This window comes from Mizuhopecten yessoensis, unplaced genomic scaffold, assembly GCF_002113885.1.
Source record: "Mizuhopecten yessoensis strain PY_sf001 unplaced genomic scaffold, ASM211388v2 scaffold11185, whole genome shotgun sequence".
Lineage (NCBI taxonomy): Eukaryota > Metazoa > Mollusca > Bivalvia > Pectinida > Pectinidae > Mizuhopecten > Mizuhopecten yessoensis.
The window spans coordinates 63,883-91,502 of NW_018408922.1; the positions used below are offsets into that span (position 1 = coordinate 63,883).

The 27,620-nt window shown below is 35.0% G+C and overlaps 1 protein-coding gene and 1 long non-coding RNA gene across 3 annotated transcripts; both read right to left on the bottom strand.

Moving 5' to 3' along the window:
• Positions 1-4,508: 4,508 nt before the first annotated feature.
• LOC110440604 (calmodulin-like) lies at positions 4,509-16,939 on the bottom strand. Of its 2 annotated transcripts, XM_021483756.1 has the most exons (6): positions 16,659-16,939; positions 13,158-13,257; positions 11,684-11,833; positions 10,819-11,055; positions 9,361-9,415; positions 4,509-5,117 (listed from the first exon to the last, which is right to left on the bottom strand). In XM_021483756.1, the coding sequence occupies exons 2-5, from the start codon at positions 13,255-13,257 to the stop codon at positions 9,384-9,386; spliced, it is 519 nt and encodes a 172-aa protein (XP_021339431.1). In that variant the 5' UTR covers positions 16,659-16,939; the 3' UTR covers positions 4,509-5,117; positions 9,361-9,383. The 2 variants fall into 2 exon arrangements, with proteins under 2 accessions (XP_021339431.1, XP_021339430.1); XM_021483755.1 differs by lacking the exon at positions 9,361-9,415.
• Positions 16,940-20,892: 3,953 nt separating this feature from the next.
• LOC110440611 lies at positions 20,893-24,688 on the bottom strand. Its single transcript, XR_002461755.1, has 3 exons — positions 24,408-24,688; positions 23,955-24,009; positions 20,893-21,574 (listed from the first exon to the last, which is right to left on the bottom strand). It is a non-coding gene; the product is annotated as an uncharacterized LOC110440611 (long non-coding RNA).
• Between the last annotated feature and the right edge of the window lie 2,932 nt (positions 24,689-27,620).

Below are 27,620 nucleotides of genomic sequence, written 5' to 3' on the forward strand. Positions count from 1 at the left end.
AATTATTTTTCAATTGATTTGATTTGACTTTTTTTTCAGATTTTTTTTTATATATAAAAAAATACATTCACTTGCTGCCTTAATATCGCCTAAATGTTTTTCCAAAGGAGTGTTGATATTTGTATAAACCTATATTAAATCTTAAAATAGAATATTCATTATCTCTTTCCGAATGAAAAGAAATTATCGTCAGAGGATATAACAAAACACACCAACATTTCATCCAATGCTTTAAAAAGATTATTTAAACAATTGACGAATAGGCCTATATCACAAAGCCACTGAAACCTAAGACTGAATCATGTTCATTAAAATCGTGATGTGTGTAATTTATTGGATAACAACATCAAAAGGGTTTTGAAATACCCCTCAATAACGGTATTTGAAAAACAATAAATAAAACGTCATTAAAATGCCACGTAATCACACTATGTGGCCAACAATAAATTCAAAATAGTATTTTTATGATTTATAATCTTACATATCCTCATCAACACGACCGCCTTGTGTATTGTCCGGATTTAGATTGTATCTCTTACTTTATAGTAGAATCCTTTTGACGTGTTCAATACCTGTCTGTCAGTCATTGTCTCAGGCCCGTATCGGCACCACTCCGTATCGGCGTGTTCAAAGGACAGTTAGAGCCAGGAACATTTTTAATATTCAACCCTATTTGTTCCATGTTCTTTCAACATAAAAATGTCTCATAATTTTCAGGTATTTGTTTCATTAAAACTTGTTTTAATATCAAAAAATGGTGTTATTCGTTTCATTTTTAATGAGAATATTAGTAATATGTTTGCTTGGATACTTTGTCAAGCTGATGGTATATCAATAAATGAGCCCATACAACGGGTAGGGTGGTCTTTTGTCAAAATTGGAAATGTTTTGTTAGCTTCTTACCATAGTTTCATGAATTCAATCTTCTTTAGAAGTCTTTATACATACATGCAATATGTTGGTTGTGAAGGTGCTGCTCTTGTGAAAAGTCAAACTTTTCTACTGATATTGTCTCATTATCAGAATATACAAAAGATGACAATGTCTGATAACAAGTTATTAAGCTAGTTAGGTTTATAAAACAGGTATAGACTCAGAAAGGAGCATATTGGTCTTCTATTTGTGGAAATAATTTATCATAATGAATATTTCGGTACTATATGTACTTCTAAAACTTATTGTTTCGATGGTAAGACAGCATTATGTATCGTAAGGATATATTAACTCGTCAATATTTTAAAGAAATCTTGTTGCAGTGCACGTTTTATATAATCCTCCACATAACATATTTTTCGAACAATACAGCAGTTCTTAAGATTTTATGAAAAAAATATATCCGCAAAACGATGTTTCTCGTTTGTTTCCAATTATACCGATAATTGACACTTACTCAACACATTGAAGCTCAGATATTTACGCTATAATTCCTGGATTTTGTTGACCCTAATGACCTCTTACGTTTTGTTTGGCCTTCAACGATCCTCATACCACTGTTACCCCAAAAACTGTAACTGCCCATTAGAAACTGTTTGTTTTATCCGGCAATACTCTAGATTTAATCTATCATTTCTAAAGAAACCCTATTCAGCGCGCCTATTTTTGGCAAAACTAATGAAGACGACATTAACAAAATATAATCAACAACTTTGATCTCAGTGTAGAAAGAGATAGTGGGAGATTCGAGTCCTGGACTTATTGTTTTATTGTTTTACTACTGCTTCAACCGTCTGAGATTCCTAGTCAACGAATGCTAGAGTAACATCCAAAACGAAATTAAGGGGAAGTAACTATAAATACGAAAACACAGAGCAGGGACCCTTAAGAACGTAACACTTATGACACTCTATGATGAAACGATCCAGTATATAAATATCTGTTTAAAGATTTAATATTCATATAAATATATCGATATATATTGAACTACGCGTATATGCAGACCCAGGTTAAGAAAGGTACACTGCAGTTAACAATTATCAAGCTATAGTTAGAGTAAATATTTTGGGATTATTGTTCTGGTTAGGTTACTTTTTGAATTAGCCCTTAGAGGAACTACTGGTATCGCACACATACGGTATTATGCGTACGTGTACATATATACTCGTATACGTGTATGTACCTACACGAAATCGCCTTTAGGCTCACAATGACACGTACACGCACTACCAGTACCAGTATTTTGTCTACCCACTTAACATACTGTACATAATGTACCTAGCAACACCTACTTGTATCCTACATACTCATGATCACGCTTTTGTGAAATATCAATAATCAGATAAAATTATAACAGATCCAAAAACTCCGAGAATGATGGCAACAAACGCCCGGTCGGTCAAAGCCCAATTAGGCTTCCTTTTTTTTCGATAAAAGTTACACTTTTGTGAAATATTTGAAATCCTTCAAATATTTTTTTGTTTAGTAGTATTTCATGGTGTTATCTTTATATCTTCAAGATACAGTTTAAGCTCTGAATTTTAACATATCTTAATATCAAAGAACTGGAAAAATGGCGTTAAGTTGTCGCTAAGCTAACCATACATTGAAGAACTCGTCCCAGCCGTTACCGACTTTAATGCTTTGTCAAAATATCTTATCAATACGAATCAATTGGGAAAGAATGCGTTTAAATGCTACCGACTTAATATGGAGTGTGTTGAAGATAATTACCATTACCGTGCTCGCCTGCTATACGACAAATATCCTATAAATACCAACATGTTTCTTTTGGAAGGCCGATGATAGCTAAATAGTAGCATTGGTATTCAGGGTAGAAGGGGAATAACTCCTAGCTCTTTCAAAAAAACCGAGAAGTCAACAGGCTCTGAATGGCTTACACATTAAATGTATCTGGCAATTTTGGAAATCAAGTTCTATCTGTCCAGCAGTTTAGAACGACAGCCCTCTAAAGTACACGAACTTAGTTGTTTTAATTTTTCTTAAATTTGTAAAGACTATGGATACGTAACAGTACAATTTTGTTAAAATGTGCCCAGTAGTTTGGGAAAAGATGTCATTTAAAATAAATCTTCCAATTTGGTCGCTTTTGATCTCGGCCCCCAGTAACTTTTAATCCCTATTGACTAAGCATGCTTCCACTACAATGTAATTGGAATCTGCCCAATAGGGTAGAAGTAAACGTCATTTAAAGCAGATCAGCCAATTTTACACCACTTATCCCATATATAGTTAACATATTTGCTCATTACATTCGAAATGTGTATTATTTATGGATCTCCGTACGACAGCCAAACAAATTGAAAAACGTCTTTTTTCCTGCATGACAAAATCTTTGATAAATAATTTATGAAAGTAAACTATACCTGTTAATAGTCTACCATCCTATACTGGTAAGTAAGGTATGGATATCCTTACCTAGGATGAAGAATAAAGTGTAGGAACCTTGGAAAAGACTCGGATCTGACCCCAATTCTACACGTCATGATAGTACAGGTCACTGAGTTCACTCATGCTGTATACACGTACATCTTACCTTGCACAATTGTATCTACAATTTGCCCGATGTGAGATACCCTTATCTTTACTCTCAGGGAAAGATACTTAAACTGCTAAACACTCGACAAAGCCTCGTGTTTGGCAACTTAAGAATCTTCCCCTTTGGGTTGAGGATCCCCTATCCAACCACCAAGATAGTGAGAGATTTATAGCTTATCACACTGTATTTTCAAGGTTTGTCGTGAGAACAATTTTCTCATCGCGAGCACATGGGTAAAATCGAGAGGCCACCGCAGATGGACACTGCACCTTATATATTTCTCCATTTAAAAAAGTCAACTAAACACCATGTTTTCCAAATGACTTCTAAGTTCAATGGTGAACGATCGCCTGTAACAAAGGGTAACAAAAAGAAGTTTTGCGCGGAGGAATACAATGAACCATAACACTACGAAGAGTGTTGTTATTCTCACAATATTTTCCCGCAACTTTGTATTGATATATTTATGACGGACTTTTTACTTCCGCGGATAACTTTCGTGTGGACACTATTTCCGTTTTGGACGACATCTGACTCGAGCAGACGTCCTTTTTTGAGAAAATAAAATCCGTTCTCAAGTTCTTCTTAAGTCGTTCTTAACTTCTTCTCATACTGACAACCAATGATAATGATTTTATCATGCTACTGATAGGTGGTATAAAGTAGTGTGTAGATGATAAACTATTATTCTCAACCTTGGGTGGAGACGGGGGAATCCCGAGTCATAACAATTGTATGACGTCACGAAAACTATACAATGACGTCACGTCAGCAATGCATCATGTCAGTAACGTAAACAGTGAATTAGGAATGTTACAGGGTTAGCAGGGTTCAAATTACCATTTTGCCTTGGAAACATAAAGGCTGCATCGAGCTATAATGTAGTTAACTGGGTGATGAATTCAAGTTGGTTTAAAGGTAAAACTAAGATAGTCGCTAGGACCACTTATTTTGAAAATTTAGTAATTTTTTAATACGATAAACAAAGAAAAACAAAAACTACATGTATATTACTGTATCATATGGCAATTTATTCAGGATTCATAAGTTGCAAAAATTAAGAGAATTCATTTACAACGTGTTCCGAAACATAATAAATTCATTAAATTAGCAGCTTTGTAAGCCCAAATTCACTTGACCAAACAGGATAAAATCCTTTTTGTTGTTTTCGATTTGATAGCGTTATAAAATATCGTTGCAATGCAAATATGTAGACAGGGTTACTAGACAAATCAATTGAAAAACATATCTCTAAAACATCAAAACATAGATAAACTAGCACATATACAAAAAACAGGTAAATGAGTATTTTAATGTTCCCAGATTAGAACAATGCACTTTTTATCACAAATTGTCGAACATTTACGAAAATAAACATAACATAAAAAAAAAAAAAATTGAAAAAAAAAATATAGCACATCAATTAAATCAATGAGGTTTTTTCAATAATCAAAGATTAGAAAAATACCCTCTTTATCACAGATTGTCAATTTACGTTAACACATGATCGGCATTAAAGTTCGAGATGTTGACGTCAGACGACCCCCACTGATGTCTTAGGAACGGTAGGTAATATTCCGTCAGTCGTTTTATCCCATCATAGTTGTAAATAAGGTATAGAATTCTGAAAAAAAGAAAACAAAGACAATGATTAAAATTTCTGTTCTAGTCATAGCACTATTTTACACCTGATATTAAAAGATATATTTAGCTGTGGTCTGTTCGTATTTCATGGTTTCCTTATTGTAGAAACAATATAATATAGTTGACTTTCCCTTTCTTGTTTAATATACACAATTTGAAGCGAAGTAGGTAGAAATATAAACGAATAATAAATTTGCCACGATACCAAAACAAAACAGAAAGAATGTAAACATAGAACGTAGGGACGACGCTATCTATAACAGAAAAACGACGCGCTTCGGGGAACATATTTATACAACGAACACCAATAAAAGACTCATTCTTTCATCAAATCAACATGGAGCATACTGCAGAATTATATCACTTCATTTTTTTTTATAATCGCAAGGAAGTGATCTTGTTTTTATTTCTGTTTTGAGTTTTGAGTATTCTCCCTTTTATATAGAAGAAGAAACAACCCCCATTTGAGTTTTCCTGGCTTGGAGTAACTTCCCTTGTCAAGATAGACATAGGGTTTTAAAGAAAGGGCGATACATTTATACATGTACGAGAACTCGTTTACATTTGAATTATTGATAAACAAATATTTATGGTATATAGCTACATGTATATATAAATATCCTGAATGTGCTTATAAGAAGCGCCTTTTTTCTGTATATAGTAGCAGTATAAGGCACACAATTGGAATACAAAACAAGCAAAACGACATCAGTCGTTCTATAGAGTTCTATGCATTGCACAAGTAACATGTTTAAAACTAGGATATGGAATTGTGATACGTCTCCAGCACACACGCAGGCATATACACATATGGAGATATTAGCCAGGTGGCATAGGACTAGTAGTAAGCTCCTGAGAATTCCTCAAAAATTGTATTTACCGTGACTTTATATATTGTTTGTCCTGTTAGCAATAATTAAAAAAAAAAAAAAATGTTCCAAAATTAATAAAAATTGGCATTAACTACTTCTTTTTCGAATTTTTATCTCACAATCAAGATACAATGTATTGATTAAAGTTGATTTTAACATGCCCATTTCTGGTTTGTTAAGCAAGATTTTGAAATATTTCTTTTGACTTTTGAAATGATGAGAATAAATATTGATAAATAATAATTTACTATTGAACATGAATTGTTGTGTAGGTAAGTAAATGTTTAATATCTTGGTTACGAATCAGTATTGTGTAATACGGAAAGGTAGGTTAGTATTTTAAAAAAACTTTCATTTCTGTGTTTGATTATTTTTTCATTGCAGGGGAAAACATATTCGTTATTGCTGGTAAAATAACAGAATATATAACTGGGTATATGGATGCACCTAAACTTGATAACTGAAATTTTAGAAACAAGAAAATGTGGATTTGCTTATAATTATAGTACATTTGTTTTCGTATTAATAAAATATTTGATATCTACTTCCATTATTATATACAACCTGCCCAAACATTTAAAAACAATAACAATACCCAGAAGTGAATACGAATATAATTATCATAAAACAATTTGAATAAAAGTTTCAGCAAAATATTACTTTGGATCGATGTCAGAACGCATTGTGATATTTTAAGAAAAAATGTTTTATCGCAGTAAAGCAAGATCTACTGAACTTTGTATCTAGATATACATTGAAATAAGAGTTTGTCAGATGACTTGTGTTGGTGGAAAACGGATAGCCCGATATTTAAGGAAATCCCTATACAAATCGTATACTACAGCAGGCTGTATGTTGGAAAAAGCGTGATTCTATATTCAACCAAATCTCTACAAAAATCTGAAAGTTTGACAGATTATGTACAGAGAAAAGGTATCACCTGATATTCATTCAAATCCCTATAGAAAAATCTGACATCTTGACAGTTGACTAAAATGAAATCATTTTGATAAAATTCCAATATAGTGGTCTAACAATATGAAAAGGAATTTACAATTCTTTTTTTATAAAGGATTACTCCATATAATAATAGGTCACTACAGAAGATATGTTAATTTGACAGATGACTAATGGAGAAAAGGAAATATTTGATATTCAAAATCATTTTTAAAATACGTAAAGATAATATAGAATCCAGATAGTATTATTTATACTATATTGTAATCGTTAGTAGTTGATCAATACACTCATGTTACAGACTAAAACATTTTGGGTGGAAAATGTTTACTATAGAATACAAAACAACATCTACAACGCTTTTAAAATGAAGGGAGTATTGATGGAGTAGCAACTCTTTGTGGTTAGCTGATACCAATGCTGGGGGTAATGGTTTGGGGTTGGAGAAACAACTCTTTGTGTTAGCTGATACCAATGCTAGGGGGAATGGTTTGGGGTTGGATGAACAACTCTTTGTATTAGCTGATACCAACGCTAGGGGTAATGGTTTGGGGTTGGATGACCAACTCTTTGTGTTAGCTGATACCAATGCTGGTGGTAATGGTTTGGGGTTGGAGGAACAACTCTTTGTGTTAGCTGATACCAAGCTGGAGGTAATGTTGTGGGGTTGGAGGAACAACTCTTTGTGGCTGATCCAAGATGGGGGTAATGATGTGGGGTTGGAGGAACAACTCTTTGTGGCTGATCCAAGATGGGGGTAATGATGTGGGGTTGGAGGAACAACTCTTTGTGGCTGATCCAAGATGGGGGTAATGATGTGGGGTTGGAGGAACAACTCTTTGTGGCTGATCCAAGCTGGGGGTAATGATGTGGGGTTGGAGGAACAACTCTTTGTGGCTGATGCCAAGCTGGGGGTAATGGTTTGGGGTTGGAGGAACAACTCTTTGTGTTAGCTGATACCAAGCTGGAGGGAATGATGTGGGGTTGGAGGAACAACTCTTTGTGGCTGATGCCAAGCTGGGGGTAATGGTTTGGGGTTGGAGGAACAACTCTTTGTATTAGCTGATACCAATGCTAGGGGGAATGGTTTGGGGTTGGATGAACAACTCTTTGTATTAGCTGATACCAATGCTAGGGGTAATGGTTTTGGGTTGGATGAACAACTCTTTGTGTTAGCTGATACCAATGCTAGGGGTAATGGTTTTGGGTTGGATGAACAACTCTTTGTGTTAGCTGATACCAATGCTAGGGGTAATGGCTTTGGGTTGGATGAACAACTCTTTGTGTTAGCTGATTCCAAGCTGGAGGTAATGATGTGGGGTTGGAGGAACAACTCTTTGTGGCTGATGCCAAGCTGGGGGTAATGGTTTGGGGTTGGAGGAACAACTCTTTGTATTAGCTGATACCAACGCTAGGGGTAATGGTTTGGGGTTGGATGAACAACTCTGTGTTAGCTGATACCAATGCTAGGGGGAATGGTTTGGGGTTGGATGAACAACTCTTTGTGTTAGCTGATACCAAGCTGGAGGTAATGATGTGGGGTTGGAGGAACAACTCTTTGTGGCTGATCCAAGCTGGGGGTAATGATGTGGGGTTGGAGGAACAACTCTTTGTGGCTGATACCAAGCTGGGGGTAATGGTTTGGGGTTGGAGGAACAACTCTTTGTGGTTACCTGATACCAATGCTGGGGGTAATGTAGGTCGATGCCCATCCCGAGAAATATGTTTTTATAACGAAAATAGGTCCTAAATGTATACCGTTGTTTTTTAAAAAAAACATTGTGGCACAGTCCTTTCAAATTGAAGATAACATTATAGATCTAAAGTTATCAAGGATTATTGATAATTTTTTAAACATACAAATATGAAAGCATACTTGATTGATAGGATGCTACATGGAAACAGATTTTTACAAAAATTATTAATGTTATTGAAATACCTAAACTTATGTATTTTGCTTCGTATTTACGGAACAAAAATATCAGAATTAAGAATTTGGAATCAATTTCAAATTGATGGAAGTAGTGATATAAATATAAGGCTTTAGATAATAGAGAACATGAGATAGTTCTTAATATATGTTTGTACACGAATACAATGTGCAGATCTTTAGGTTTAAAATACAGTAATCCAAAAACAAAATATCCTTTTAAAAAAAACAATTAAAATATTACGTATTATTAAAATTGAAATTAATTTCGTTGTTAAAATGTTACCGATTATTTTATGGATTCGCATTAGGGTAATATAACTAGCATTAATAATTTACTACGTTTTGATGATTTTATCCAGAGAAGGTAGAACGATGGATATATGAAATGAGAAAGACAAAAATGTGTTTAAAATATGTAACACATGTTGTGACAAAAACAACGATATAAAATGACAATGTACCACAAATTTGAGTCTCCCTATCATCACATCATCGTCGTGAATAAGGTGTAAAATTCTGGAATAAATGGTAACAATGTAGTGATAATAGAGTAATACATGTTATTAGCAGTGACAAAAAACATATGTTAGCATACATCCCATAATAACAGTCAAAGTATTTAACATGCTTTTACATTCTAACTAACGTGTTAAAAAAATAATCCTACACAACAGTTGTCAAGGCAGTTGACATGTTAACTGATCAGAAACATGTTTTTGCAATGAGACTAAGCTCAAATGTTGTCAGCTTAAGTCAACAGCAGAAAACTTCTATTTTGTTGCTGCTTTTGTCATACAATACAGTGTGCACGCTACGATATATTTGCGTTCCTGTAGTTTATTTGTTATTACAAAGCTTAAAACACTTCGTTCGCTGTAATTTTGTTCATTGTAACACTTGAAACAATTATGCGGTAATGATGCTATATGTATTAAAGTAGGTCGATGTTTTCGTGTTGGAAATAACGCAATATATTTTCAAAATAAGCGAAGACTTCCACGCCATTTTTTTTTTTACTTTTACAGTTATATTTATGTAACATTGTGATTAATACTATTGTCACACAGTCCGCGTATTGGTATACCACTAATGTTTCTTTCCACACTGTCCCGTGTTTGTTGCTGTCAAACCAATTGGTTTCAATGTATACATTTCGTTTATTCCACCCAATTCCATCCACTTAATAAGATCAATCGTTCAATCAAATCAAAATAAGCTGGATAAAAAAGAGTAAAACCTCGATATAATGCCTACCGTTTAATCAATCACCTCGCTTAACGCCAACATCTCTTTGCTTGTTTTTGTTTTTTAGTGGATACCTTTGTATGTCTCCAACGATATTTTGTCAAACGTCTTTAAATAAGACAACATTTAACGTGGATAATGGTAGCAGAATAACAAGGTTTTATGGTATGTGTTAAAATCTGAAATATTAGCTGTAAAATAGGGGACATCAAAATTACAAACTATAAAACAATTTCGTATACATATTTACAATTTTTTAAGTCGCTGTTTACTGTCAATCATGTCACACTGCCAATCGTGATACATCGACCATTGTGTGACACTTACAATCGTGTAACACTTACAATCGTTATACAATGACAATAATGTAACATTGATAATCGTGTTATAATGACAATCGTATTTCAATGGCAATTGTGTTACAATGATAATCTTGTTATACTGATACACGTGTTACAATGGCAATTGCGTCAAACTGATAATCGTGTTACAGTGATAATTGTCTTAAATATGCATATTAAAAAGGCATTACCAAAATAATCATTTTGATAAAATAATGCTAAATAATAGAATAAACGCAATTCGAATTCTCTCAAATAAAAACACGACTATACGGATATAAGCATTTGCCAACACTGCATGATTTACCGTGACCAGGATTAATTGATACCTACCATCAAAGTCGATCTCGCCGTCGCCATCAGTGTCGGCGTCAATGATCAGCTGATCAACCTGTTCCTCGGAGAGTGAAGAGGCCGCGAGGATCTGTCGCAGCTCATCCGGACTAATGGCACCACTACCGTCCTCGTCGAACTGGGCGAACGCTTCCTGGAGTTCTTCCTTACTCAACTCGTCCGGTCCGAGTTTCGACCGCATCAACACTACAAAGTCTTCCGTTTGGACTATACCATCTGTAAGGAGGACATTTGAGACATTCTCATAAGTGATATATTACACACATGTGTTTTCTATACTGTATATAGTCAACCAATATGATAAAAAGCTTCCCCAAAGTTTGACAATAATACATTTTATTAAATTATCATTATGCCAAAAAGGTAACTACACTGAAAGTATCCTTATACTTAGTTTAAATGTATACATTATGTATATACATTTTTTAAATTGAAGATACAGTCATCACATTTTGATTGCAAAGAGTAGGAAATATAAATTTCATGATTTTAAGTATTTAATCTGAGAAAAAGTCTATCATTTGAAGAACAACAAAAATAAAAATAAAACACATTACAAGTCTCACAAAAATAGCCTGTCAGAATTTGAAGAACCCCGAGGTACGAGTGATGGTTAATTGTTTTGTTGTCAATTTGTAGAAAAAACATCTTTCAGTTTTCCTTTGAGAACACTTTACCATTTTCCTGTGGGAACACTTTACCATTTCCCGTTAAGAACATTTTACCATTTTCCTATAAGAACATGTTATCATTTTCCGTTGCGAACACTTTACCATTTTCCTGTGGGAACACTTAGCCATTTTCCTGGGAAAGAAATTACTATGTTTCTGAAAGAATACGTTACCATTTTTTTCGTGTGTCAGTATGGTCAAGGTTTCTCGGAGTTCAGATTCGTGTGGGTTTAATCCAAGTAAATTGAAGCACATGCGAAGTTCTTTTATTACCATTTTCCCTTCCCTGTTCCTCCCAAAACTGTCCACCAAGTCTCGTAAATCTGAAAGATGAGGTGGATAAAATATATGTCTATCATTATATATCCAGCGAACAACAATGTCACATACGATACAAGTTAATGTCTAGCATAAACGGGTCACATTATTATTCGATGACAATCAAATCACTAAAAGTCCTCGAAACACATGCTCTCATTATGTTGTATTGTTTTATAACATTTTAAGGAAGATGAAATCCAATACAAAACATTAGTAAGGTGAAATGCAGGTCATATACAATTTTAATGTATTGATACTAATTTGATGTTTATACTTTTACAATCTGTGTTGGTAAAAGCCCAAAGTTACACTCTGATATGCTTAAACCAACCATGAGCACTGTTTCCAGGAATAGAACTTGGCCCGGCTTCTCATAAACGTGTTCTTGTTAAAATCCAAAGTGACTGCCATGACCTCCGATTGTTAACTTATATTACTGATCGCCTTCGTTCCCTCGAAGTTGTATGACAGTCATTTGGCATCTGTCACTTAGTGATTTTCATCAAACGATTTGGTGTCCGGTAGCTTTTGTTTATTTTATATGTTTCAGCGTGAAAAAAACATCCCTATAGGGAAACGTTAATGTTGTGACAGTGTGTTGTTATTTTAACAAATGATTTACCTAAAGGTGGAGTTCCCCAACCCTTTTTAAATCTGAATTAGGCTCAAAAGATGTGTTTTTCTCTTGTTTATGTTATTTTTCATATTCGCACATAGGACATTACAGATAAAATTACTTTTAGCAAGTTAACATTTTCTTTAATTATCCCCGATAATATCACAAAAGTTCTCTGCTTTGTAATAAAAAAGGTCCGGATATCGTCTGTAATAGCAGAGCCAATATATATAAGTTTTTTTAAAAGATTGTTTTTATTAATAGTTATAGTAATTACTTTAATATAAGTAAATCCTCGATATATAATGCCTATCGTTTAATTTACCACCCCGCTTAACGCCAGCATATCTTTGCTTGTTTTTTCTTTTTTAATGGATACCTTTGTATGTCTTCAACGATATATTGTCAAACGTCTTTAAAAAAGACAACATCTAATGTGGCTAATGGTAGCAGAATAGCCAGGTTTTACGGTATGTGTTTTAATCTGAAATATTAGCTGTAAAATAGGACATATTATTTAATAATATAAACAATATTTGTCGTATTTTACCTTTTGTTATAGTAACTGAGCAAGCAACTCAAAGTTCAGAAATGGCCGAATGATATAAAACTCTTCTTTGTTGGAGATACAATAATGATCGCTCTGGCATTATACCTTAAACATGTTTTAATATTCTGTCACCATACCTGTGTCTGGGTTGGGTACTTACCATTGTCGGAATAATGTTCCTGCTTATTTTCCTGTGACTTGGCGTCGTGGAAATGTCCCCTGTTTGTGTTACTCTGTTGTATCTGCTGCCCCTGTTGCATCTAGAAATACATTTAATCAGAACATGAGGCTTACAAAGTGGTTGTCTTGGCGGAATGTTGTAATTTAGAGAGCAAATTTATATCTTCGATCGACAAATTGCACATACAAATTTTGCAAGGTTACGAGATATTATAATTTTAAAGCAAGATCAATTGATTGACGTAATATATTTTCCTTTCAAGAAGCGTCATTTTACTGATAACTGCATCGCTAATGTAGGGTTATATTCTCGCTTATTTAGATAAGAAATATATGTTTATAATGTATGCTTTTATCTGTAAGTAGTCGTCTTTGTGTCCCACATCGAGAATACTCCCCATACAGAAAGGTAGTTAATTTTCCAAACTTTAGTGATGTGTTCCACATATAAGGCCGATCTCAACAGTATTGACCACCATGCCATGGTTTAAACAATACACCAAAAGGCTTTGCGACAAAGAAGTACATACAAAGAGTTTAAATGTCTACATGACCATGTAAACAGTGGGACATTTAACATCACCCACAGATTAGTGACGGTATCATTTATATGAGAAAATAAAACTCCGATAGCCTTAAAGTCAATATTGAATTTACCCGTCAGTTTGTATGCGAATACTATCTGGAGAGTTCATTTACTGCAAGTACAGTTCATACAGGGTATACTATTGATTTCAAATTGTCTTTTAAACATAGAATGTATTTTGCTGTTAAACACATGTTTCAAATAGGCGGCTTATGTCGGAATCTTTGTTTCAGACATTTATGAATGTTTATATTTGTAAAGAAGTTTTAGTTTTGAAATTGTTTTTAAATAACGTAATAACAAAAAGCTGATTCAAGTTGTAAACACGACACATAAGTAATACTGCACACTTCCTTATCCTTATCTGATATGGCATGTTGCACGAGTTTACAGTGCGGGGACTGACGATTGATACATCTACTAGTGTGCGAATCAAAGGCAGGTGTGCACATTTTGTACATCCACGCAATAAATAAGTGACTTGAAGGCATATTAAATGTTATATCTATGAAACATATCAACGCATACTACGAGTTTCCATTGCTGATCTATCGAAATGAGATCATGATTTTCAAAACCCAAGCGATGAAGGTTACAGGCTTCGACTCCTGACTTAGAAATAAACAAAGACTTAAAATTAGTACACACTCTTACTTGTAGGACTGATTATAGCCTGTTGTCAGTATAGTATGACCAGATGGGCTGCTATGGTTACCGTGTCAGAATAATGTGACAAGATGGCTGTCATGGTACCGTATCCAGAATTTGACAAGTAATTGAGACTTCAAGAAAGGTTTGAAACATTTAAGCGTCATTTTATAGTTTGGTGACATGACGTCATTATTCTGTCCTGAATATCGTTTTGTCAACCGTTGTTGTTCCGTTTATTGTCGGTGTTCATCTGATGTCACAGATTATGTAGTGTTCTATGCCTGTGTAACACGTGTACTATAAACCATTGTGACGTCCCAAACAAAACTACTATGACATTACGTTTTCACAACAATGCCGACATTGACGGTGTTTTCCTTGGTATTCTCTGACTAAACGATCACAAAATGTGCAATTTAAAATATTTTGAAAACTTATACAGTTAAAAGAATTCATTCCCATTACGTCTGATTTTTATGACACCTACTGAACACCAAATTCAAAACAAGCTTAGGAGAATGTAGATAAAAGCGAGTCAAATATGTTCAAAACAAGCTTATAGGTTGCTAGACTTAAACAAATCAAATAATTTTCAAAAAGATATAATAGAATATATAAGATAAGTCGATGACTTAAAGCGAACCAATCTCTTTTTAAAATGCTTAACTTGTATCGATCGGTATTCAAGATTACAAATACAATCCAAAAACCAGAAGTTAATTTACCGTATGAAAGTACATGTCTTTCTATTTCAATTTTATGTCTCGGTACAAGGTCAATTATACCTCTATAACTCCTATCGATAGAGTCAGTAGATCTGTACGCAAGATTACAAATACATGCCGAAAACCAGAAGTTACTTTTCAGTATGAATGTAAATGTCTTTCTATTTCAATTTTATGTCCAGATACAAGGTTAATTATACTTCTGTAAACACTATCGATAGAATCGGTATATCCAAATCAATTATCCACCTATACAAGACCGTGTGAAAGCCCAACCATTCTCTTATTTACGACCTGACAATTGGATTTTAATGTCGATTGTCGCTCGGCCACCGGTGTTATTACACCCGAGGTTCAGTATAGAGTTCTACATTGTAGGTCGATATTGAAATGATATGGTTCTCTGTTGATATGTATTGACTACCACGTACTACACGTACCACTGTAATGGTACCGACAGAAATACTACAGTGCTGGATAACAGTTGATTTCAAGGGGACTAAGGAATCAGCCCCAATCTGGATACCCCTACCCAACCTCCAAAAGCCATATCCCCTTCCCTAAACCCCTCAGTCCCTGCCTTAATTAATACAGGGAAGAAGGTGGAGGGGTGTGTGTGTGTGAATTTTTTTATACGTTGAAATAGAACTACTTGTTTGCGTGACCTATCTTGTCACCTTTTGAAACACAATATATAAACAATTATAGTACAAACATATTCAAACCAAAATTCTGTTTAAACCAAGCTTTTCTCTAAAATTATCACTTTGTCTTTGTAAACTTAATCTGTTTAATCAGAAAACATTCAAATTCATAGATTTACGTATACATACCACTGTATCCTTTTTAATGTAAATCAAGACTACTTTCGGCCTACAGTTTCTGAACTGTTCGATGTTAGTATATTTATGAAATACATTTTGTATTTAAACGGAGACAAAACAGGCCATCGTTCGATTACTACTTTCATTGACAAGAGGATATTTTCTGAAATTAACAGTCATCAGAAAATTGTACAATTAGTAAAAAGAGAATAGGAATCATATCTTATCCTTGGCTAAATGACATCCTAGTATGTTATGACAGGATATTCTATTCACTTCATAGAAACAAAGATTCCGTAGCGAATTTTCTAGTAAGGGGATCAAAATGTTAATTAATTTCGAAGCCTGGGAGGGGCGTGGGAAGGGAACGAGGTTGACGGATATCCTTCGGACACTCCTTTAGATCTGCCACAAATAAACCCAAGCCGACTGAAACATGTACGTACATTCCAATTCCGTACGTTTCTACAATTTAAAATCGCAAGCAAGTAAAACGACAAATAGATCGAAATTGTCCTTAGGAACGGACTTGTAAGAGCAATATATGATCCAAATAGGACTCCTTATATAGACAGCCATGAGAAGAAGGATTAAAATCGTCGTCAATGTGCGCTGTTGTTGTTGGTTGACAATGGAAGATATTTACCAGACTTATCACTATCCACACCTACGTAGGATTTTAAACGTGTACTTACCTTGTTTATAGGTAACAATCACACCTTGAAGAAAGGAACAACGTGAAAACAGGCTAATAATATTCCTCAATTAGCTTATTTAAATGTCGCATCCAGCGTTGTAGTGCAATATATGTGTCCCGTCGAGCAGTACACGGCCCGCGTGTAACCTGACCTATAGTGGCAGAATGAAAAAAGACTAGATTTTATAGGTCAGTCACATATATGTCTGCGATGTACCTCGAGGACGACGATCGTTGGCTTGCTACTCGGTAAGATATAGATCCGATGTTGGTTTGTGTAGCTTACACGGTCTTTTGTTGGAACACAATGCATTTAAATGGTCCTCAAAATATCCACCAATGTCTCCTCGCTAGAACATGTCTTGTTGAGAGACTTGTACAGTTCCAATGTCACAGACATATGTATGGTTGATATACAAAGAGTCCAATTTCGGATCATATATTGCTTTCATAAGTCCAACAAAATATCGATTAAAGTGACAGATGATTATTGGATGAATGAAAGATGCATTTTGTACAAACTGTATCAAGGGAAATTACTCAAACTTATGCTTTTATTGGTACTTCTAATGATTCATAGATAGACTCTGTCCAAAAACAAGGTAAATATTCCAAACTTATTAGGTGAACATTCAGCTTCAGTGGGTCAAGCTATAATTCATTTAATGTATGTTTAACTTGCTAACTTTTATAATCACACAGAAATTCTAGGTTCAGCCCGGCGCTAATTCATGCATAGTGATGAACTGTATACTTTTCATATATTTAATGACAGAATCTTTTATTAAAATAAATAAGTACATAAATCTTCCTTTATACAATGAATATTCGCACTTTACAATTTACAAACATCTTTACAGTCAACAAGCTACAACAGTTTCTCCATATCTGGTAACGATTTCAAGGCCTGAATCCATCAAAAGATTACAAGTTGTTCTTGACCTTTAATGACCCTAATGACCCCTTATGGGTTCTATGGCCGTTTAAAACGTTTTCAGATATTAATAAGACTTCATTATCAACTTATCCCTATATATGAATATATAATTTAAAAAAATTGAAGATTCAATATAACCCATAAATAAATCAATAAATTAATTAATCAATTGATAACACGTTCGTCTCATCAATTGACACATATTGAAGAACGAAGTTTAAACACTTGATTTAAGTTGAGTTAAGAATACTGAATAAGTCAGGAACAATTATCAAACTACAATTGCAATAGGTGTTTTGTGATTATTTCTCTTGGTAAGGAGACGTTTTTAGTTGTACAGGTTGCTGTCCAATAAAGCCTCTGACCTCACAGTAACACACGTACTTACATCATTACATGCTATACATATGTACAGGTTGCTGTTCACTAACGCCTCTGAACTCACAGTAACACACACACGCACTACCTGTTCACTATAACCTTTACCACATACACATTATTAAGCCTTTGTGAAACATCAATAATGATAAAAACTACATAGTTCCAAGGTGAGACTTGGAGGGTAACGATACCGGGTCTACATCAAAAGCCCGGTTGGCTTATTTGATCCATTTCGAGTTTTCCAAACCTGATTTTTAAGAACTATTTGAGAACTTTCAAATATATTTGTTTTTCGTTTTTCTAAGTAATAGAGTTAAATCATTATAAAAAAGTGTTTAGCTTTGAGTTTCAACATTTCGTTGCATACAATGACTAGAACAAAATGCGTTTATTTGTCGTACAAAGCTTACTATGCATTAAAGAATTCGAACCACTCGCTGCTGACTGTAAAATTACGTCAACATAATATACAATCAATGAGAATCTATCAAGAAAGAATGCAATAATTTCTATCGATCTAACGCGGTGTACATTGAACATTATAACCATTGAAGTGCTAGTCTGTAATACGACAGTAATCTATGGTGGCATATTTCTGCCATCCACTTGCGACTCACGAGTTACGTATGTCGACATAATTATTGAAAGATGTCGACATAATCTGAGAATATGTCGACATAACTGTTAAATTATGTCGACATATTATCACATTTGCCGAGATAATTTTGCCGAGATAATTATCTCGTAAGTGGGTAACTCGGCTTTTTATCGTGTTAATGCTCGTGTGTGACATCGACTTGCTACTTACGACTTACGACTTATTTATGTAAAATCCCTCTTTGATTGATAAACTCTGTACATCATAGTACCCTACTGTACTATCTATATTTACATTGATTTTACCAAGTTACTCACCAGTATAGTCACCACTGTTCAGTCACCATCAGCCCCCCTTCGCGGTCCTCGTGCACAAGCCTCGTTTTGGTAAGTCGGCAATAATCTACTAGGATGTCGACATAAATAAGTCGTAAGTGGCAAGTCGTAAGTCGATGTCACACCCGAGCATTAACACGATAAAAAGCCGAGTTAACCACTTACGAGATAATTATCTCGGCAAAATTTTCTCGGCAAATGCGATAATATGTCGACATAATTTAACAGTTATGTCGACATCTTCTCAGATTATGTTGACATATTCTCAGATTATGTCGACATCTTTCAATAATTATGTCGACATACGTAACTCGTAAGTCGCAAGTGGATGGCAGAAATATGCCACCATAGTAATCTAATAAATAGAATTTCCTCGTTCTTCAGGGCAGAAGGGATATAACTCTTAACAAACTCCCACAAAGCAAGGGGCTCATGGGTTCTGAATCGTCCATCTAGCAATTTTGGGAACCAAATTGAAATCTGCCGTGTAGTTTGAGATAAGATCCCCAAGAAGGTCAGGCCCCTTCATGTTTCATATATTTTTTTTATTGCCATTGGATAGGCGTCTTCCAGAATAGTTTAGATGACATTGGCCCAGTAGTTTAGGAAGATTTTGAAACTAAAAAAGTATACCCTTCCGATGTCACCGTTTTTTACGCAAACCCTCAGTTCCCAGGTGGTCAGCCAATGTACATAAATAATGGCAAAGCATGTTCCCCCTAGCTTGGAAGTAAATGGCATAACTTACATCTCGTCTCAAGCATGGCAGCCCCAATAGGGTCATTCGTAAAATCCCAAAACCTCCGGCTCCTATTAAGCTAAAGATGCTATCACAAAACCATGGCTGATTTCTACTCACGGACATCAGCTGACGGAATGACGACGGATGAAGCACCGCCATAGTAACAGTCTTGTAAGTTAATATCCCTGAATACGTATCTGTATTTCCGGCCATAGGATCACACAAGTTAAGATAGGGTATAAATACATGCGATAATAAGTATATTAAGTATTAAGGAAATGAATATAATGAGGAATTGTGTGTATAATGTGAAAGTATAAGTATAATTAGAGAAACTATGTACAATGAGGAAATATGAGTTCACTTACTGCTTTTTACTGCGAGTCACCATGATCTGCTTTCAAAACATATGTCTGACAGCATCGTAGTTATTTGTTGAAAATGACTTCAATGACGAAAAACCTATATGAGGTAGCGTTTGTTATGTTTTTCCCCTACGCCTCAGTGAACCTGCTAGTAAAAGCCTTTTTTCTACACTAACACGTTCCACTGTAATGGTACCGATAGAAATACTACAGTGCTGGGTGAAAGTTGATTTCGAGGGGGGACTAAGAAATTAGCCCCAATCTGGATACCCCTACCCAACCTCCAAAAGCCATATCCCCTTCCCTAAACCCCTCAGTCCCTGCCTTAATTAATACAGGGAAGTAGGGGGAGGGAGGATGAATGTTTTTTTACGTTGAAATAGATCTACTTGTTTGCGTGACCTATCTTGTTACCTTTTGAAACACAATATATAAACAATTATAGTATAAACTATAGTAAAACTGAGTCGTGTTATGACCTGATTATTGTTGAGTTCGTTATGAGGCAAAACTAAAACAATACATAGAAATAGATATAAGGATTTAACTATTTGAAAAAGTCAATATTAACAGCTCATTATCGCGATTCCGTTGTTTAAGAATACATCAATGGAAGGAAATGAAAATTTATCATGTTTAAAGTGTTCCAAAACATAAACCGGTATTTACACTATATTAGCAGTCCATGAAATCAACAGGATAAATGAAGTTCGAAAGGCCACATGCGTTTAAAGAAGAAGGATACATATAATAATAGTTATTTTCTAGTGGATTTGACAGAGCTGCTATGGTAAATGTTTTGCAGGTAAATTGTACTACTTGACAAATTCATTGTAAAAACACGTTGCTATAAAACATCAAAAGCCAAACATCCTTAACAGATAAGTGAGTATTTTATTTTTCCTAGTATAAAAAATGAACAAATGGATCAGAATACGGATGACAACTGCAGTACATATCATACAATACGTCCATTTGATTGGTTGTTAACGGAACGGTTAGTCTTGGGTTATCAAAGGTAAGAAAATGCATCTGTATCACAAATTGTCCACCTACAAAAATATATGGTCAGCCCAGTTCTCCATGACGGAACATGATGTCCACTGATGTCTAAATAACGGTACGTTATATGGGGAAATGCTACACTAAACCAATTTGATAGATTGTTCCGAGAATTAACGAAGCGATAAGCCTTGAGTTACATGTATCAAGGGTGAGGAACATATCGCTTTTTATCACAAATGGTCTATTTACGAAAATAAATGGTTAGCAAAGTTCTGTGGCGTCAAGTTGTCTCTTCTTATGGATAAATAACGGTACGTGATATTGGGAAAACTACACAATAAACCGATTTGGTTGGTTGTTCCGAGAATTAGCTAAGCGATTTGACTTGAGTGTTCACAGGAAAGAACAAATATTTTTATTTTATAACAGAGTGTCCTTCCTCGAAAATAAATGGTCAGCAAAGTTCTTAATGATGTCATACGATGTCCACTGTTATCAACATAATGGAACACGATGTGTTGTTAGTCATTTTATCCCATCATGATTGTAATCTGAAAATATTACAAGAGTAGTGATTAAAACAATGATTCTAGACAAAAAATGATATTCAAATCTGATCTTAAAACGGGTATTTAGCTTAGTTCTGTTTGAATTTTGTGGTTTTATTATTAAAAAACAACAAACGTATGACAAGACAAGTTGGGAAAAAAGTAAAACGCGCACTTCATTTTTACTGATCAAATAGAAGAAAAGTGTGATGTTGCAATATTGCATTGTATAGATCCTACTGAATTCTATGTTAAGAGACATGGTGACATGTGTGATAAAAGCGATATTTGATATTTACTGAAATATAGAAAATATTTTGCTTCAACACGTATTTGAAAATTTGCGATTTGATATTCAACAGAATAACTATTTTAAAAGTGCGTAAAGTTTGACAGATTATGGAAGGGAAAAGCAGCTTTCGATATTTAATCAAACCTCTATACAGAAATCTGATGTTTCGACAGATGACCAAAATGGAAACATTTTTTACAAAGCTCCTGAAGAAAGTCCGACAAAACAAAGTTGATAACGGATTACTACATATACATGTAACACGATGTCTTTACAGAGCACATGTTAGTTTGACGGATAATTTAGAGGAAAGGGAAATATTTGACATTCAAAAAAATAAAATCTACAGAAAACATTCATATACTATAAAAATCAACACTATTATTCATACTGTAATTATTAGCAATTGATAAATACACTCATGTTACATTCTTAAAACGTTTCTTTTGGGGCGAATCTTTAGAAAGAGTACAGCGACACCGCTTCTACAATTCCTTTATAGGGAAAGGAGACGTATGCGTGGAACAACTTTTAATGGTTTGTTGACACCAAGGCTTGGAGTTCGGGAGTATTGTTTGTGGAACAACTCTTGGAGGCTGGCTGACACCAAGGCTGTGGGCTTGGGTTTTGGTGTTTGAAGAACGACTCGTAGAGGCTGGCTGACACCAAGGCTGTGGGTTTGGGTTTTGGTGTTTGAAGAACGACTCGTAGAGGCTGGCTGACACCAAAGCTGTGGGTTTGGGATTGATGTTTGAAGAACGACTCGTAGAGGCTGTCTGTCACCAAGGCTGTGGGGTTTTATACAGGAGTAATATACGTGTATTCGGTCAAATACTATGAACCGTTTATGCTCGTTTATTTTACGAATGGTATAAGTTCATTCTTAACGGAAAAATAATCACTAGAATCACTAAGAAATGAAACACCTCTTCGCAAGTTTCGATTATAAATTGCAGAATGCTAGACAAAGTAAACCTTTTACTTCATCGTATGGGCGTTTTGTCAATGAGGTTGCATTGAGGCGGTAATATCACAGACCTAGTGGAATCGAAGAATATATTGACTTCTTTCATCATACCACCCCGAAATGAGTCATTAGGTTTATATATATAAACCTTTTATAACAAATACATTGTTCTAATTGCTAAGTCAATTAGCGGATCCAGTTGCGTACATTCGGAATTAACTATTGTAATTGTGATTTCGAATGAATTCCATTTCGTTATAGTGCAGTGTAGCTATGATCGTTTGGTACGTGAGGTATACTGTTATATTTCTTTATAGATATATCATCAATCCCTTTAGGAGACATGGTAGTCTAATGGTAGGACGCCGGGCTCGTGACCGAAGGGTTGCCTGCTCGAGTCACGGTACGGCACTGTGTTGTATCTTGGAGCAAGATACTTTACTCCGCTTGTTCCAGTCTACTCAGCTGTAAATGAGTACGTGCTATAATTGTAGAATTGTAGAATGCTAGCTGTGAGCGCCAAAATGGCAGCTCCGGCTGTATNTGTAGAACGCTAGCTGTGAGCGCCAAAATGGCAGCTCCGGCTGTATGCTCCCCAGGGAGTTGATAAATATATTGGCTGGTTGCAAAGACCCTATAACCACGGATAATAATTTGTGAACCGCTTTGAGACGACCTACGAACTAGGTTGTGATATTGCGGTGTATAAGAACCTCGAATTTTTATTATCATTATTATATGTATCAAGTAAAGTAACGTCAAAACACTACTGAATTATAATCAAAGGTTTAGACGAATAAAATGAGCATTAAAATGTGTAGCAATTTATAAAAATCCATCTATTTAAAATAAAGGCAAAACATATACTCTAAGACAATCAGTGCAAAAATTATAACTAATCTTTTATTTCATATTATTGTTCATGTTAAAAATATTCAGACCTTTTTTATTGAATCGCAGTGAAGTGGTATTATTAGTTTTAATATTTAACTACATATTCATTATTTTATCAAGAGAAGGTAAAATGAAAGATACGTGAAACGAGAAAGAAACAAAAAATTAAAAAGTGTTTCAGATATGTAACACATGTTGTGACAAAACAACGATATACAATGACAACGTACCACAAGTTTGAGTCTCCCTATCATCAGATCATCGTCGTAAACAAGGCGTAAAACTCTGGGAAAAAAGTTATAAATGGTAACAATATAGTTATACATGGTATTAGCAGTGACAACAATGACATTTCTGTTTCTGATAATCGAGTTCAAATTTTTCACCGAAGTATGTTACATCATAATACCACTGCAAACATGTGTAATTCGCGGGATATTAATCTACTTTGGTCATCCAAAGGAGAACGATGATCAAAAATGTAAAACAGAAACATATGGTTATCAAACACTTCTAACACACAAACACAAAACCGAAACTCGAAATCTATATTTTACTATGTAAATGTGTTATTTTTTAATTCGCTAATTCAAATTCTCTCTAATGAGAGCATGACTACGAAATAAGTAAAATTTAATGATTTACAGTAACCAGGATTAATCGATACCGCAATCAAAACCTACCTTCAAAATCGATCGTGCCGTCTCCATCAGTGTCCGCGTCAATGACCAGCTGACTAATCTGTTCCTGGGAGAGTGAACTTACGGAAAGGATCACTTTAAGCGCATCCGGAGAAATGGCTCCAGTGTTATCCACATCGTGCTGGGAAAAAGCTTCCTGCAAATCTTCCTTACTCAGCTCGTCCGATCCGAGTTTCGACCGCATCAATATAACAAAGTCCTCGGTTTCTATAATTCCATCTGTAAGGAGAATATCTAAGAAATTATTCATAAGTGATAAATCAGAAACAAATAATTTTAAATACAGTTAACGCAAGTGCAGGTAAACTTGTCCAAAAATTTAAAACAGCAGATTTTATTATAGTTAAATGACACGTACATGGTTATAGTTTTGTTCAGTGTCGTTCAAAGACATAGACAACTGTTGCTGCAGTTGTGTATTTATATGAATAAAAATCTGAGAAATATTGAAAGGTGAAAGATGTGTGGTTGATGTATGTATGGTACAGTATACACACGATGTACTTACGGGATGTGGTTGATGTATGTATGGTACAGTATACACACGTTGTACTTACGGTATGTGGTTGATGTATGTATGGTACAGTATACACACAATGTACTTACGGTATGTGGTTGATGTATGTATGGTACAGTATCCACACGATGTACTTACGGTATGTAGTTGATGTATCTATGGTACAGTATACACACGATCTACTTACGGTGTGTGGTTGATGTATCTATGGTACAGTATACACACGATGTACTTACGGTAACGGGTTGATGTATGTATGGTACAGTATACACACGATGGACTTACGGTATGTGGTTGATGTATCTATGGTACAGTATACACACGATGTACTTACGGTATATGATTGATGTATGTATGGTACAGTATACACACGATGGACTTACGGTATGTGGTTGATGTATCTATGGTACAGTATACACACGATCTACTTACGGTGTGTGGTTGATGTATCTATGGTACAGTATACACACGATCTAGTTACGGTATGTGGTTGATGTATGTATGGTACAGTATACACACAATGTACTTACGGTATGTGGTTGATGAATGAATTGTACAGTATACACACGATGTGCTTACGGTATGTGATTGATGAATGTATGGTACAGTATACAGACGATGTGCTTACGGTATATGATTGATGAATGTATGGTACAGTATACACACGATGTACTTACGGTATGTGGTCGATGTATCTATGGTACAGTATACACACGATCTAGTTACGGTATGTGGTTGATGTATGTATGGTACAGTATACACACGTTGTACTTACGGTATGTGGTTGATGTATGTATGGTACAGTATACACACGATATGCTTGCGGTATGTGGTTGATGGATGTATGGTACAGTATACACACGATGTACTTACGGGATGTGGTTGATGTATGTATGGTACAGTATACACACAATGTACTTACGGTATGTGGTTGATGTATGTATGATATACACACGATGTACTTACGGTATGTGGTTGATGAATGTATGGTACAGTATACACACGATGTGCTTGCGGTATGTGGTTGATGTATGTATGGTACAGTATACACACAATGTAGTTACGGTATGTGGTTGATGGATGTATGGTACAGTATACACACGATCTACTTACGGTATGTGGTTGATGTATCTATGGTACAGTATACACACGATGTACTTACGGTATGTGGTTGATGTATGCATGGTTCAGTATACACACGATGTACTTACGGTATGTGGTCGATGTATCTATGGTACAGTATACACACGATCTAGTTACGGTATGTGGTTGATGTATGTATGGTACAGTATACACACGATGTGCTTGCGGTATGTGGTTGATTTATGTATGATATACACACGATGTATGATGTGCGCACCATGTGCGAACGATGGAATACTTGGCGATTAATGTTTGCGCAAATCTTTTTGTGCACGATGGATGACTGGTGAGCTGTGCCAATCGTATTTGATATGAATAGGTGATAGTTTCAACAATAAACACGATTCCGTATCAAAACCATATAATCTTGATTTTAAGGTATGCTATTTTATTTTAGCTAGATTTGTACGTTTATATATGTATTTACACGTAGTTCAAACGTCGTGTTTTCATGTTTATCATGAAGTACATAAATCGAGATATATAAATACACACATCAACTTGGTCTCGTACAAGTACACAGGTAAACATAACCGCATTGTTCACTTACTGTTGGTTTGTTTTCGTCACACGGGGCACTTACGAAACCTTCTGAAGTGTGAATATACCGCAGGTGTCATGCACAGAGAAAATGTAGATCGACACGAAACCCAATTAACGAACAGGTTATGTTACGTTGTATTTACAAAACAGTCCTACATTAATAATATACATTACCGAGCATCACGCCGTGTCAAGTACAGGCCATGCAAATATCCCGGTTACTCATCCAAATGGTATTGACCTGTTCGGTTACCTGAGAGTCAGGTCCAATTTTCGACATTTTTACATTTATAATACCGTATGGTGTAATACGCATTGTAGAACTAAATAGCACATATTCCGCTAGGTATAATAAACAGAAATTACAACTGTATATCAAATTTTGTTTAAATCACTCTTATTTAGGAAATAAAATAGGTATTTCGAGTTTAAACGGTACACATGTAAATATCGAAAGTGGTTTATACCAAAATATTTACATTAGGTGTGGCAAAGCCCTTCTATATTACTACTAACGTACTGCCAATAGCAGCTTCATCTTATGAGACTATAACTGAAGTTGGTCTTTGCACCTCCGAGCGACTTAACAGTGTCACTACCGAACTTATCGGTATCTTCTGCTTTGATCCCGAACACCAGCTGCCTGTCTCAAGTGTCTGTGTGATCAACAAACAATTGTATGCCTGGATTTTTCACAAATTCAACCTTCTCCGGTTGCACGATCAACATCAACAACATGCCGGACTTCAAATATAACTCTGACCTGATTACTGCAGACTTCCGTTGGGTGCGTGCGCCGGATATAGGTCGCAATAAAATCGGAAAATGTTTTACGACACTTGATTAGTTACTTACAAAATGTCATTTGTTACTATTTATGAATCGAGAATATGATATATATATAAATCAAAATCAAATGAATTATTAACGAAAGTTGCGGAGTCTTTTCAATTTTGTATGGGAAATAGCGCATGACGTCAGCTGTTATCTTT

What these genes read in the sequence shown, in the direction of transcription:
- LOC110440604 (XM_021483755.1), bottom strand. Translation starts at nt 13,257, where the DNA reads ATGCAACAGGGGCAGCAGATACAACAGAGTAACACAAACAGGGGACAT. An exon ending in GGAACATTATTCCGACAATG is followed by an intron (nt 11,834 to 13,157) that starts GTAAGTACCCAA and finishes CTCATCTTTCAG; the next exon opens with ATTTACGAGACTTGGTGGAC. An exon ending in ACTGACACACGAAAAAAATG is followed by an intron (nt 11,056 to 11,683) that starts GTAACGTATTCT and finishes TCCTCCTTACAG; the next exon opens with ATGGTATAGTCCAAACGGAA.